Source organism: Grampus griseus (assembly GCF_964374135.1).
Source record: "Grampus griseus genome assembly, chromosome: 13".
In the NCBI taxonomy this organism is placed as follows: domain Eukaryota; kingdom Metazoa; phylum Chordata; class Mammalia; order Artiodactyla; family Delphinidae; genus Grampus; species Grampus griseus.
This window is the reverse complement of record NC_139007.1, coordinates 14,622,247-14,638,281: the sequence shown is the minus strand read 5'-3', so window position 1 is coordinate 14,638,281 and position 16,035 is coordinate 14,622,247. Positions and strand designations below refer to the sequence as shown.

Here is a 16,035-nt window from a genome sequence, read left to right as displayed (position 1 = left end):
CTTTGAAAAAAGCATATTGTACCTCCGACATATTAGATATCCTATAAGGACATAACATATAGTAGCCTTAAACTAAGTGGAGACTTTGTAACAGAGTTTGGGCTGGGCCCTCTGCTTCACTTGCTCCAGTGCCAAGGAGACTTTGTAACAGAGTGTGGGCTGGGCGCTGTGCTTCACTTGCTTGAGTGCCAACTGTGTCAGAATGTGAACGGCCATCCACAGTCACCTCCTCCTTACCCTATCTGTGCCTATAGAGGCCTTTCTGACCTTATTCTCTCAAATGCACTAATTTTGTATATTTCTAATAACATAGCATACAGATTATGTATATATTATATGTATTCTATACATAATTTTTACATTATTATAGCTCTACAAACATTGTAACCCAATAAAGGTTATTTCTTACTTTAACTATTAAGCAACTAAGTAGTGTAATTACTCATACATTTTCCTCTTCGGTACAATACACTTTCTCCAAAGGTAAAAGTGGAGCAGTAGAGGAGAGAGGAAGGAAGGAAGAGAAAGGAGAAGATTCATGGAGAGCATCCCCAAGTTGTTTGTAACTACTTCGGGAAAGTAGCATAAAATAAAACCCCTCCAAAGTGACGTAAGAAAATAGAATACTTCCATTCTCTTTGTGCCACTCAATACCCAGTAGTCCTGGGAGGCCCTGAACTACAGGGTAGGAACCCTTGATTGAAGCAAAATAAAAGAGTATTGCTATATCTTCTGATAAATTTTAATTAGTGCTGTTCATCATATATTTCTAGCTCTTTTTTTCTTTTTCTTTTGAACACATGGTTATTACATTTAACCATGTAAATTCTTTAGCCAATGAATTGTGAGTGGAAGTAAAGGGTGTCACTTTCAAGGGGTAATTTTAAGAGAGAATGTATAAAAAAATGATAAACCACAACCAAGTGGGATTTATCCCAGATATGCAAGACTGGTTCAACATTCAAAAATCAATTAATGTAATTGCTAGAGGACGGAAGAAATGAAAAGTGCCCACTGAGCTGGAAAGGCATCTTGAGACGGACAAACTGATCCATACAATCAGCGGACCAGTTTATTTTATGGTAATTTAATCATAGGGTGGGATTGGGATTGGACAGATAATGACCCGGAAGCATTCACAGCTGCACTCGGCACGCCGAGGGGCCACTGGGACAATTTTATAGTTAACTTAGGGTATGGGGGGTAGGTGCTTGGAAACAAGACAGAGTGCAATCCTGTGCAGGGTCAGCAGCAGGACAGGAGAAACTAGAAGGGCCCAAGATGGTGTCAGTTATAATAACACACAATAACACATCACATCAACAGGCTAAGAAAAGATAAATCACATGACCATTATTGATCGATGCGGAAAAAGCATCTGACAAAATCCAACACCCATTCACGATAAAAACTTTCAGCAAGCTAGAAACAGAGAACTTTCTTAATTTGATAAAGAATATCTATAAAAAACATACAGCAAACATCATACTTAATAAAAACTTGAGGTTTTCCCACTAAGACCAAAAACAAGGCAAAGACTTGGCGTCACTCCTTCCAACATCATACTGGAAGTATTACCTACTGCAATAAGAAGAAATAAAAGGTATACAGATTGGGAAGGAAGAAATAAAACTGTCCTGTTTGCAGATGACGTTATCATGTACGTAGAAAATCCAAAAGAATCCATAAAACCACTCCTGGAACAAATAAGCAACTATAGCAACACTGCAGGATACAAGGTTAATATATAAATGTCAATCATTTTCCTATATAGCAGCAAAGAAGAAGTGGAATTTGAAATGAAAAACACAATGCCATTTACATTAGCAGGCCCCAAAATGAAATATTCATGTACAAATCTAACAATGTATGTACAAGGTCTATATGAGGAAAACTACAAAACTCTGAAGAATGAAATCAAGGAAGAACTAAATAAATGGAGAAATAGTCCATGTTCTTGGACAGGAAGACTCAATACCGTCAAGATGTCAGTTCTTCCCAATTTGATCTACAATTGGGATTCAATATAATCCCAATCAAAATTCCAGCAAGTTACTTGGGGATACTGACAAACAGATTTTAACTCTATGTGAAATGGCAAAACCCCCCAGAACAGCCAACACACTACTGAAGGAGAAGAACAAAGTTGGAGGATTGACACCACCTGACTTCAAGACTTACTGTAAAGTGACAGTAATCAAGACAGCATGGTATTGGTGAAGGAAAAGCTAAATTGATCAATGGAACAGAATGGACGGCCCAGAAATAGAACCCCATAAATATAGTTAATAGATCTTTGACAAAGAAGCAAAGATCTCACTAAAGAAGGTATCAGGTGGATGGCACGTAAGTATATGAAACAATGCTCCACACATCAGCTGTCATCAGGGAAATGCAAATTAAAACAACAATGAGGGGGCTTCCCTGGTGGCGCAGTGGTTGAGAGTCCGCCTGCCGATGCAGGGGACATGGGTTCGTGCCCTGGTCCGGGAAGATCCCACATGCCGCGGAGCGGCTGGGCCCGTGAGCCATGGCCGCTGAGCCTGCACCTCTGGAGCCTGTGCTCCGCAACGGAGGAGGCCACAACAGTGAGAGGCCCATGTACTGCAAAACAAAACAAACAAAAAAAAACAATGAGATACCACAACACATCTACTAGAGTGACCCAGATCTGGAACACTGACAACACCAAATGCTGGCGAGGATGTGGAGCAACAGGAACGCTCACTCACTGCAGGAGACAATGCACAACGGCACAGCCACTGTGCAAGACCGTTTGGCACTTTGTTACAGAACTAGACATACTCTTACCATATAATCCATCAGTCATGCTCCTTGGTAGTCAACTCCTCTGAAGCTGAACACCACACAAAGCCCTGCACACAGATGTTTACAGCAGCTTTATTCATAATTGCCAAAAACTGGAAGCAACCAAGACGTCCTTCAGGAGGTGAATGGATAAACTGTGGTCCATCCAGACAATGGAATACTACTAGGCACTAAAAAGAAATGAGCTCTCAAGCCATGAAAAGACATGGAGGTGCATGTTACTAAGTGCACATTGCTAAGTGAAAGAAGCTAATCTGAAAGGCTATGTACTGTATAATTCCAGCTATATGACATTCTAGAAAGGGCAAAACTATGGAAACAGTAAAAAGATCAGTGGTTCCCAGGGGTTGGGGGTAGGGGAGGGATGAATAGGTGGAGCACAGTGAATTTTTCAGGCACTGAAAATATTTTTACAATAGTATAATGATAGATGCATGCTATTATACATTTGTCCGAATCCCTAGAACATGCACCACCAAGAGTGAACTAGGTATATGTATACTATAGACTTCGGGTGATTATTACAGGGCGTCAACGTAGGTTCCTTAAATGTAACAAAAGTACCACTCTGGTGGGGATGTTGGTAATGGGGGAGGCTGTGCATGTGTGGGGCAGGGGTTAAATGGGAAATCTCTGCACCTTCCCCTCAATTTTGCTGAGAATCTAAAACTGTTTTAAAAGCTAAAGAAAAATTTGGGGAAAAGAATACTACATGGTAATATCCTTAAGTAATCTGTTCGATTCAGACTCAGAAATTCTGGGACCACATTTGTAATTACTCATTACCAAGCAAGTCGTACAACTGAGGTCATGCCCTATACAGACTACATCTTAGAATCCAGCATGATACTCTGAACACCCAAAACGACAGATACTATGAAGAATGAAACGGAGAATTAAGAAAGCCAAGTGAAGCCCTAAAATGCTGGAGTATTATCAGTGCCATAAAACAACTGGAAATCTATTTTAGAATTTGAACACGCTGGAATTTTTTTTCCCCCAAAGTTAATTTACTAAGGTCTACTCTCATGTTTCCCCTTAATCCATTTTTATTAAGAATTCTGTTGCCTCACCAGCAATATATTTGCTTGAAGAAAACAGTTCTACAACTTTGACATTTTAGTGTCATTTTATACTATACAAAGCCTATTTACATAGTTCCTCAGAAAATATTTCCACTTTTCACCCACTATTCCAAGTGTGAAAATGATGTCAAATAGATTAGATTTACAGGGAAGCACAAAAGAGAAAACAATTCTACAATTTAGTACATACAGTGTCATTAGTGGTTTTTACAGTTTTCTTTTGAGGCTAATCCACTGAATTTTTCTGCCAATGACATTTCAGAGTGAAGTTGTCTTCAGGAGTAGATTTCCACACAGAATCAAGAGTATAACAGTCCAATATATTTTACAGGTGATACCTGACAGTTTATGAGTAGGTGCAAATCATTTTTTTCCCCATTTTTTTTCCAAAGTCTTGGATGATGAACAGGAATCATGGCTCTCACCACCACTATAGTGCTCATATAAAGTCTGAAATTAAAAACACACATCTGATTTATAACTTTTAAAATTCAATGTATTACCATATCAGATTAACAATGGTTTAACTCCACATCTTCTAATATGTAACAAATTTCTCCCTTGTTCTTATAATTAGGAAATTATTTTATACACTATTGGAGATAATGAAAAATTTTTAAACAGCTAGCTTGGCCTAAGAATCAGCGATCATGCAATGCAGATCAATCTTTCTGTAAGAAAAATGTAACATAGCTATTTATAAGCATATATATGCATCCTCAAGGCCTTCTTAATCTCCCTTACTTTTTCTTTTTCTTTTCTGTTTCAACAAACCTCTTTTTAAATTGTTTATTTTTATTGAAGTATAGTTGATGTACAATATTGCATAGCAAAACTTTTTTTAAAAATTGAAGTACAGCTGATTTATAATATTGTGTTAGTGTCTGGTGTACAGCTAAGTGATTCAGATTGTATCTATATCTGTATCTATCTATCCCTCTCTCTATATATTGTTTTTCATATGCTTTTTCATTATAGGTTATTACAAGATACCTTACTTTTTCTTAAATAAAGCCAGTCTTAGATAAATTCCTATACTGTAAAATACGCTCATCAGGAAATATACTTTCAGCTGATATTTAAACTAAAGAATGGAAGACATTTAAAAAAAATACAACTGCTATACAAATAAGTATAATTAGCTATATTAAAATCTACATATTTAGTAAAGGACTTAAGGCTAAGCCAACATCTAATTTATGAAGATGAAAGGTATCTTTGCCATCAAGGAACACATAACCTTAGTGATAAAGGTAACTCACCTCAATTTTATTTATAAAAGACTTTAAACAATACACTGGTAGAAATTTAAAACATAGAGATATGAAACATAGAGAAAAATTACAAAACAAATTTTGTCCAATTTCAATTCCTAAAGCCATTGATTTAGCTATCAGAACTTGAGAAAATTTAAGAAAAAATTTATCTTATATCATATGGATACAAATATAATGGTGAATATATAGTAAATTCCTCCAAAACTGTATCCAAGTTCTTAACATCTTAGATTGGTGTTATCCCTATCCATAGAGCTAACAGTGATTTTAGTTTAAGCTCCCATAATTTTACAATAATGTTATAACTGATATATATAACTAGTAACTAAAGTCAATAAGCATACCTAGTGTTCTGGAAATGACTAGGTGTTTGATGTCAGTGAGATCCAAAAAATTATGGTATAGATATAAAGAGGCATTGGGAGACTAAAAGATTTGAGACATTTGCTTTGAGAAATGTACTGACTGCTATATACAGCCTCACAGAAGTCATTACATGTGACAAGTACTGTGATTTCTCTACGATGGTTTAAAAATAAAGTTGGCTAGAAAAAAATGAATTCAAAAGCTGTGTTAAAAATGGTGTTGATTTAAGATTCCTTATTGAATTTATTCCAGTTGAGACCCAACAGCAGTCTTTTCAATGCACCCTATATGACAATCCATTTTCAATTGTGCTGTCTGCACAGTAAGAATATAAATCAAATAAATCTATATTTGTCAAAAAGTACATGTTAAGTATCTAAATACAGAAACACACTTCATAGCTGATCTGATGATTGGGCCAACTTTCCTTTGCATTACCTGTTTAAGTGTCTAACTCACTAAATTATACAAAACGATTAAAATTAGTGTAGACAAAGAATAGACATACTTTAGCAGTTTTCAAAATGGAGTTAGGAGAATTCAGGCCAACAAGTTGGCCCAGAACATATTTCATTTCTTCAGTGGTTCCCTTAGCCATCTGGTTCCCTGTAAAATAATATATATAATCAATAGCACACTGGTATCAAATAAGAAAAATATAAGTTCATATATAAATATGTATTCTGTTTAAAAGCACAATAACTGGCATTCTTGTAACTTATCACTGATCATAGCCCCTTACCTAGGATAGGTAAAAATGAATGACAGCAGGTAGAGAAAGGTGATCTCATTTATTTTAGTATTTAGCATTAAGGAATATCCTTAAGGAAGGAGGCAGGCAGGAGGAGAGCAGCCAGAAGGCTGTTTATATTAGCAATCTGGTAATAAACTTATTTTTAAAGAAGTACCTGGATGAGTTTGAATCTGAACATATGGATGTGCCAGGAGCTCAGGAATGGAGATCCTCTGTTTAGGGTCCCTTATTAAGCAACACTATAAAAATAAAGATAAATTTTTTAAAAAAACGAAGCAAGTTTTCTTATGCAATATTGATACAGTATTTTCCCAGACTGCATCATATTACAGAAGTTGCTTTCTAGAGAACCTACTTAGAAATGACAAAATTATTTTACACGTCATTTTTGCAAAATCTCCAAGTATTCATAAGTTTTAAAAACCTTCAAAGTGAACTTAACACATCTTTAAAAACTAACTCAGTAAGCAATTCCTCTCGATAGACCTCTCAGTTATATCTAAGCCAGTTACATAATTCCAATCATTTCAACTATTTCTTTTTCTTTCTTTTTTCTTTTCTGGGTGTGCCATGCGGCTTGTGGGATCTTAGTTCCCTGACCAGGGATTGAATCCGGGCCATGGCAGTGAAAGTGCTGAGTCCTAACCACTGGACAGCCAGAGAACTCCCTCAGCTATTTCTTTAAGTAAACAATTAAGTACTACATGAAATATAGCTCTTCTATATGTATATACTATTAATGTTACCTTTAACACATCTTGAAGATCTTTCTCTGGAATATCAGGAAATTCAATTTCATGATTAGGGTCAATTATGGCATGTAATTTAGAAATCTGATTAATGATATGCTGAAACGGTGTTTTTCCGTAAGTCATATAGTACAAAATGCAACCTAAGGACCAAACATCACTTTTGGGGCTTATCTAAGTTAAAAAAAAAAAAAAAAAAGAAGTTACTGTTATTTTAACATAAAATTAAAATATTATACACACACACACACACCCTAATATTTAAAATCATAACTAAATCTCAATAAATGTCCAACTATTAGACTATGTTCATGACAAAACATCCTCTTCTCATTTTGATTACACTTGGTTATTTTATCAAAAGAAATGAACTTCAGTTTAAATCTTTCAACAAACTCATAATCAAAATATTTCAACTGAAACAAAATATGACATTCTTGTCAGCCTGTGAAAACACAAAACTAAAAACCCTAAGTGCACATTTTAAATTTACATGTTTTCCCCAAAATTACTGAATTAAAATAAGTTTTTACATAAATTCATAAGTATGTATGGATTTTAAAAAGGTTATTTAAGTTGAGCTATCCTAAACTTAAGAACACAAACTATAGAGCCAGACTGGGCTGGGCTGGGCTTGAATCCTGGTCTTATCACTAGCTAGTAATTCTACATGTCTCTGTTTCCTCATCTCTAAAACAGAAATAACAAAAGTACGTTGTCATGGGCCTTAAATGATGTAACCATGAGATATGGGTAAGCATAGAGAATAGTTTCTGGTATAGTAAGTACTCAATAAATATTACTTATTATTAAATGTTCTTTGTATTAAATAATCTCATTAGAAATAATGTGATATTATAACATAATTATGCTTTTGACTTTTAAAAGAACATGATTAAGACCAAACACAGAAGTGAGCATAATAAATGAGAATGGCTAAATTCCTCTTTTAAAAGATACTCAATATGCATTAAAACAAAATGTAACCACATGCTCTACACAAAGGATTAATCTAAACCAAATGACACAGAAAGGTACAAGGAAAAAAGAAATGGACATCTATAACCAAATGCAAGAAAGAAAAAAAAAAAGGAAATGAAAGCAGAGACAGCAATATTAATATTAGAAAAAGAGAACATGGCAAAATGCTTCTAACATAAGAGAGAAAGCCATTTTACAGTGATAAAAGGTACAATCAACCAAGAAGAGATGACAGTTATGAACTTCTATGCACTGAAACCACATTTAATAGAACTATATAAAGCAAAAATTGTATTAAATTCTTTGAAGGAGGGCAGATTTAAACATGCCTTTCAGAACATGATAGAATAGATCCCGTTATCTGAACACAAAGAAAACTGAAAATTAATAAAAAAATAACCTGCTCTTCCTCCAATTTAACCACTTGGAAATATAAGTCCATTTCTAAATACTAAATCATGAATTAAAACTGGAAAAATGGCTGTGGCCGTGTGGTTTTCAAACTCTCCAAAGCCCCAGATAAGTCAGACAGAGCAGCCTGGTAGCAAAACCATAAACATATGGAAAATATTTACAATAAAAGCGGAACATGAATGGAGACAAACTACCCACAGCCACAGGTCGTGCGTGGTAGAGGCATTTGAAGCAGAGAGGAGAGAGGAGTAATGAATGGGCCCAACAGACCTCAGAACAGGAGCCCCAGATGGCCAAGCCTATTCACCGGAAAGCAATTCAAGAACAGAGGGAGACTGGGAGGGGCTTTGAGCTCTTCCATAACAAGGATTACCTCCCATGTTGGGATAAAAATTTATCTTCTATTCAGAATCACTAGTTGAGATTGACCAATACGACCTATTTAAGTACTGAGTTGATAACTGAAAAGAATCTGAACACTACATGCAGTTCAAAGTAAATTTTATTTTAAAGTAACAAAGAATGAAACAATTTTAAAACTGAAATTAGAAATTTTGGAAATTAATGAAAATAAGAAACACTACCATAAAACCTAGAAGTAGCAGCTAAAGTAAAACTCAAAGTAAAATTCAGTTTTAATGTTTTAATTATAAGGAAGAATACTAAAATTAAATTAGCAATTATTTAAATGCAGGAGCTGGGGGGAGAAACCTAAAGGGAATATAAATAACAAAGATAAAAGCAGAAACTAATTAGAAGACAAATGAAAATAGAATTAATAAATGAAATGAAGACCTGGATCTTTAAAATTAACAAAACCCTGGCAAGTCTAATCAAGAAAAAGAGAAAGACAAATCTAAGTATTAAAAGAAAAGGAGAAGCTAAAGAGGTATAAAAAGAATTTTTATAAGAGAGACTATTTGGCATAATTTTATGCCAGCTATTTGAAAAGATATTTAGAAGCCACAATTTCCTAGGAAGGAAAATATAATTTAGTAAATGAAAGCACATTTATTAAGCAATTGTTTCAAGCTGGACAATGTACTAAGTGCTCTGTATTCTTTCTCATTTAATCCTCAATTACTTTTAAAATAGGTACTGTGTGCAAGCCTAACTTGCAGATGAAGAAACTAGGCAAGTTCAGTCACAAAGAGAGTTGATAAAGAGGCAGATCTATGACTTGAACGCAGGTACTGCACAGTGGTGTGTGCTTGCATCCATTTGAAGACACTGGTATAGAGAAAGAAGGATTAGCTTGGGAGCCAGAGGCACCATGGCAGGCGGAATGGACCCAGCAAGGGGCACCAACGAGGCTAACACAAAAGCTCACAGAGGTGGTGAAATAAGAAAAGTGGGAAGGCACCTGGGAATATTACCTACTAGAGTTGTTCTTGGAAACAGAAAATTAACAAATGAAGAAACGGTAAATAAAATTTAAGAATCAGAAAGGAAACAAAGGTTATCAGTTCACTGTTATCTAATTTAAGGTGCCCGTATCAGAGCTAATTTAGTCTTATTTTTTTTCTTTATTTTTAAAACTCAGAAAACATCCTGTGTGCATTTCTTACAGGAGCACATTGTGAGGCATCACCATATTAAAAGCACAATATTAAAAGAACAATCTCAAATCAATAAAGAAAAGTGAAACTGAATCCCATGACAGTTTGCTTAATAAAGCAAGGTCTCTGTAATGGCCTAAAAAGTTTTAGAACTTAAAGAAATAACTTTTCAGTTATCTGTTAAGTTCATTCAGAGACTAGCCCATTCCCTATTTGTGCCAGAGAAATGGTATGTAAATAACCTTACGGTACCTTCGATTTGGATTTCCCATTTTCTCTTGAGGAAGACATATCTTTGATTGCTTCTGGTGGCATATAATTAACTGTACCAACCTACTTGCCAAATCACAGAAAACACAGAAATCAATGAAAATACTTCATTCTGCTTTAGATTTTTTAAAACACGAATGCCAGATTTTTGGCAACTTGGAGAGTTACAGGTTTCAGTTAATATATTTGAGAAACTCTAATAACTGAGAAAAATATTAAGACATAAATTTCTTCACAATTCCAGCAAAATAAATTAGATTCATAATAAAAATAATTGACTCCTTACAGAATGCTGAGCTATTTCTTACGGTGGGCAGCAACCATAAATCTTTCCAGGATAAAATTATATTAATGGCCATAAACTTTGAAGGAATTGATCAATCGCTCATTTCTGTGCTGGAATAGACCCAGAACACTTTTTTATTTTTTTTATTTTTATTTATTTATTTTTTTTTGCCGTAAGCGGGCCTCTCACTGTTGTGGCCTCTCCTGTTGCGGAGCACAGGCTCCGGACGCGCAGGCTCGGCGGCCATGGCTCACGGGCCCAGCCGCTCCGCGGCATGTGGGATCTTCCCGGACCGGGGCACGAACCCGCGTCCCCTGCATCGGCAGCCGGACTCTCAACCACTGCGCCACCAGGGAAGCCCCAGAACACATTTTTAAATAAACCAAACAACAACCAAAAATCTAGCTTTGTCTCCCTGGGCCCACGTCCAAATAGAGATGAGATGGGTGTCTGCATTATGCAAGATTTTCCACAGCAGGAGTATGCCAACCTTACACTGCATTCATTTTATTCTAAAATGATTCTGCTTTCAAACACAGAATACCTATACTTTAGAGCCTTACCATAGACGATATCGTCAAGCTGATTTACAACTAAATGTTCAGCCATATTTTTGATCTAGAAAGAAGTGATTGTCAAATAGAATTGTTTGAAGGGCATGCTGCCCATCTACTCCTGAAAGAATCCAGTTTTACTGCTAGGATTAAGGAAGATCCACGTCAGCAATCTGTATACATGAAACACACTGTCTTGGCTCCAAGCAGGATTATTTTTAGTCATTCTTTGGTTGTCATCACCTCAGTTTTTAGGGGGACACATTTATTAAGATTGCTATTGCATATCCTATTATAAAAATGCAGCTGAGTATATTTATTATGGTGTTTCCAATAGGAAGGCCCAATTAAGAATTTTTTTTCAAATGTAAGTGATAGGGAAAGCTTTACTTCTCTGGAAGAATGAAATAATTTTACCTTATGGACAATGAAAAACATGAAACTGCAATTCTCTCTTTGGTTGCTACCAGGAAACTGAGACAAAGTTTCAGGTGAATTTTAGATAATGACCAAGATGATTTCCAAGGCAGATATTACTGCTTCTCTACCTCAGCTATAGGAAAATCATTCAAAATTGCTGGATAAATTTCTACCGGATCTTGACTTTCTATACTAAAATTGTCTTAATCATGTGATTAATTTGTTTTTTATAGTTATAATATCTGTTCTTGTAAAAAGGCTTCAAATCCTTTGAAAAATGAAGTAGGGAAAAATAAAATCCTCATTAGCAAAATAATACTTCAAAGGTGAAAAGGAATTGAACTCTACTGTGTGGTAACCAGCCATTCATTACCTGAGAGTCTTTAACAATACTTGTTGTATCTGGTTGCATTTGGTTTGCAATTCCAAAATCAATTAGCTTTAGCATTCCATCAACTATCAGAAAGTTAGCAGGTTTCAGATCACTGTGAACAATACCTTCAAAATAAAAATCCATTATAATATTAGACCATGATAAACATCCTAAGTACAAAAAAATTTCACAATCTGCTGAGTTGATTCCTTTAATTAGTCAATCAAATTAAATATTCACTTTTAATGTACACTACAAACATACAGCACTTGCTACGTGCCAGGCACTATTTGAAGTTTGTCGCTTGTATTGAATCATTGAACCCTCATACCAATGCTGAGGTTAAGTACTATTATTATCCCCACTTTTAGCTGAGGAAACTAAGGCAGAGTTTAAGCAATCTGTTCAAGGTCACACAGCCTAAGTAACAGTGCCATGAGTTGAACCCAGGCAGTCTGGCTTCAGAGTTTATGCTCTTAACAACCACTGTGATTCACTGCCCACGAGAGAGCACTGTAAATTACACTGCCAGGTGGTAGGACCCTAATGCTCCTGACATATCCTTCCCTACAGCCTGGTCTTCATCACTGGTGAATTATCTTTTAACTTATGGGACGGGAGACACAAGGAGACGATTTACAATTACCTACATTATCAGTTATTTAAAATAAGGAAAAGGTAAAGGCAAAGAAGCCATAAAAAGAACCAAGGCCAAGTAAGGTGAAAGCCAACCCAGAATGTAGGGCTAACAGTTAAAAAAAAAAAAGTAAAACCAACTCCCATACAAGGTACACAATACAAAACAACTAGGAGAATAAGTGAAAAAAAATCTCAGATTTTTAGGATACCTGAACCCCAGTCTCATATCTGCTATAATCCAAGTATTTGGAGACCCAGGATTATGGACTATGTTAATACTGACAAAGATACATTTCGTATTATGCATGCTCTATGGATGTGGGGATTTGAGTTCATGCGCTATATCCTCTCGTTAACAGCATTTTTTTTTTAATTAATTTATTTATTTTTGGCTGTGTTGGGTCTTCGTTGCTACGCGCGGGCTTTCTCTAGTTGCCGCGAGAGGGGGCTACTCTTTGTTGAGGTGCGCGGGCTTCTCATTGCGGTGGCTTCTCTTGTTGCGGAGCACGGGCCCTAGAGCGCACGGGTTTTAGTAGTTGCGGCGTGTGGACTCAGTAGTTGTGGCACACGGGCTCAGTTGTTCCGTAGCATGTGGGATCTTCCCGGACCAGGGATGGAACCCATGTCCCCTGCATTGGCAGGCGATTCTCAACCACTGCGCCCCAAGGGAAGTCCCTGTTAAGAGCATTTTAAAGAAATGGTTTTGTCCCTTCATCTTTATTAAACTTCCAAATATTTAGTTTATCTAGCCTAAAGGTGCCAATAACCAATACCTTAAAATTATAGGTGTATTTCTCTAAGATAGCACTACTAATGAATATTTTAATTTTACATACGAAGAGATTTTAAAATACCATGTTGATGAATCGTGTGAACTGCCTCCAACATATTTTTCCAGTAACTCTTGCGTTCCCATGGATTGATGGATTTTTTCTTTTTAAGCCAAGTATTAAGATCAATATTTCCACATTCCATTACCATGTAGATGTACTGATCTGTGATTTCACTGCCATTAAAAACAAACAAAAACAACAAAACAATAAATGGTTAGGTTATACTACTAAGATTTACAAAGTATTTATCTTAAGAATTAGAGAAAAAAAAGTCTCCTTTTTAAGTTAAAAAAAAAATTCTTACTAATCATAAAGTCGGATGATTTTATCACTGTGTTGTTGTAGTTTATTCAGATAAGCAATTTCATTCCGGTAACTATCAATTGTTTGGCTATCTGCTTCTTCTAAGTTCACATACTTTATAGCATGTATCTGTTTCTTTCCATTCAACACCTGAAATACCTATAGAGTAGAACAAATGAAAAAGGTTAGAATACACTATTTACATACTGCCACAATATTTCTACATTAATAGATAAAATCTTAGATTAAGGATTATTGATGTGAATAATTTAAAATGTCTGGGTTTATTTTGAGTATAGAAGGAAAAAAAGCATGTTAGGAGAGTAACAGTACATTCTCAACTACCTATGACAATGGGCATAGGTAGTTGCCCTATCTACGTATAAGAAAGGTAATTTAAATTTCATATACATTCATAACACTCTGTTAGATGTTGCAACCAGAAAAAGACATTAAAAAATGCTAAGGAAGACTAAGGGCTGTAATAAAGATAATTCATGGCACAGATGGTGTTTATTCCACTGTGCCTGGAGTTGACAATTTCATTCACGTGGTCGAGAATATTTTAAAATAGGTACTAATTGTAAGCTATCAGTATACTCGGCTGTAAAAAGTAGATCAGGTCCAATTTTCAAAATCAAGTTGACAGGAACAAGATGTTCCTGTCAGCATATTGAGGTCCAGGTCAAATTGCTCTGGCTATAATGACAGTCAACTTCTAAGCAATATTGATAAGGCAGATAGTACATTTCGAAAACACTGCTAATGTGTCTAACTTTCAGCAAACGTGCAACAGGGATGGGGCTTCTAAAATGCAAGAATTCAGATACAAAATGCTAGTGTAAGCAAGAAAAATTACATTCATTTATCTCCTTGCACCCACTGAAGTAAAACATCATTTATTTAAAAGCCATTAACCATGACTATCCAGCAGATGCTGGCAAGAAGTGAGAAAAGAGCCAAAGTGTAGATGAGGTTCATGCATTTCAAGTGCACTGTTAAGCAGAGTCTGTCAGGTACAGCTGAGTTACCTGCATTTTAAATACAAAACTCTAACAAAGTATTACTAGTTTTACTTGCACAGAAAGCAAATTAGAGGAGGAGGGGCATAAAACAGTGATAGGGCAAGAAGCGGCAGAAAGTAGCAAGGAAGAAAATTTTAAAACAGCAGAAAGCCATTTTGTGTGAGGTAAACAGCCTTATAGTGTCAGAGTTAGAATCTGTCAGTTTCATGGAAAGTTAATGAAAGAACTAGAAAGGTTAGTGTTTTGAACATTCCCACTAGCCCCATGAATTTTCTAAATGCTCTTAATAGGGTATAAGTTGGTCACTGTCTAAACTCTAGCATAGACAGCATAAACGATGTTAGTTTCATAAAGCATGTTACCCTCTTTTCCCTGAGGCGTGATGATTTTGTCAACGCCGTCATAATAATTAAATAATAATTCAATCGCACTAAGAAAATATGGGTCAGTCATAGCTTTATCACTTGGCCCTTGACTTAAGTAAGCTTACATTTTCATTATCCTCCAAGGAAAAAATGTTTAAAACACTGTTAAGATTATTGTACATCTTCTGAAAACATGCTACTAAATAAATAAATATGTTGGTAAAAATCAATTCCATCATCCTTTTATTCCCATGCCTAAAATGTAAGGCAAGGAAGAGAACAAAGGAAATGTACACAGAAATTAATATTATTGAACAACTGCTAAACATGGTAATGTATACACCTTATTTATAGTAAGTTAACAAGACATCTTAAGCAAGTCTAGTTATTGTCAGCTGGCTTAAAAAATTATAATAAAACTTAAAATGAACCAAACAGGCTGTGTTTCATGTATCATCCTTAACAACTTAAGAGTAGCAAAAGAGCTGAGGAGGGCTTTTCATTCAACAAACACTTCAGTGTTTGCTATTTTTCCAGCCACTGTTCTAGATAACGGAGCAAACATTGGTGAGCAAATCAGACAAACACCCCTACGCTGATGGAACTCACATTCAAGTGCAAGGGGACACAAACAACAAAACCAAATAAGTCAATTACAGAGCATATTAGCAGATGAGCTACAGAGAAAAATAAAGCAGGAGAGGGGAACGGAGCTTGCTGGCAACTGGAAGGTAGGAGTTGGGGTTGTAGAGCATGGTCAAGGAAGCACTGATTGAGAAGACACTAGAGCAAAGATGTGAGGGTATCGAGGAAAATCGACTCTTATGCTAAAATAGGCCAGGAGAGCAAGGACTGAGTCAGCGAGACTAGTTAGAGGGCGACTGTAACAGTTCAGGTGAAAAGATGAAGCTACTTTGGCCGAAGGGATAATAGTGGAGGTGGTGAGGAACAGT

At 35.8% G+C, this 16,035-nt stretch overlaps 1 protein-coding gene across 4 annotated transcripts in view; it reads right to left on the bottom strand.

The window, feature by feature from the left end:
- Nucleotides 1-4,277: 4,277 nt before the first annotated feature.
- TTK (TTK protein kinase) overlaps nucleotides 4,278-16,035 on the bottom strand; it is a gene marked incomplete at both ends in the record, with an annotated part of 40,656 nt that continues 28,898 nt past the window's right edge. For all 4 annotated transcript variants that reach the window (XM_082669244.1, XM_082669247.1, XM_082669245.1 and 1 more), the window contains 8 exons: nucleotides 4,278-4,364; nucleotides 6,066-6,163; nucleotides 6,466-6,550; nucleotides 7,058-7,234; nucleotides 10,267-10,347; nucleotides 11,918-12,042; nucleotides 13,411-13,562; nucleotides 13,694-13,851. In XM_082669244.1, coding sequence (XP_082525370.1) covers nucleotides 4,278-4,364; nucleotides 6,066-6,163; nucleotides 6,466-6,550; nucleotides 7,058-7,234; nucleotides 10,267-10,347; nucleotides 11,918-12,042; nucleotides 13,411-13,562; nucleotides 13,694-13,851 — 963 coding nt within the window. The remainder of the gene's footprint in view (nucleotides 4,365-6,065; nucleotides 6,164-6,465; nucleotides 6,551-7,057; nucleotides 7,235-10,266; nucleotides 10,348-11,917; nucleotides 12,043-13,410; nucleotides 13,563-13,693; nucleotides 13,852-16,035) is intronic.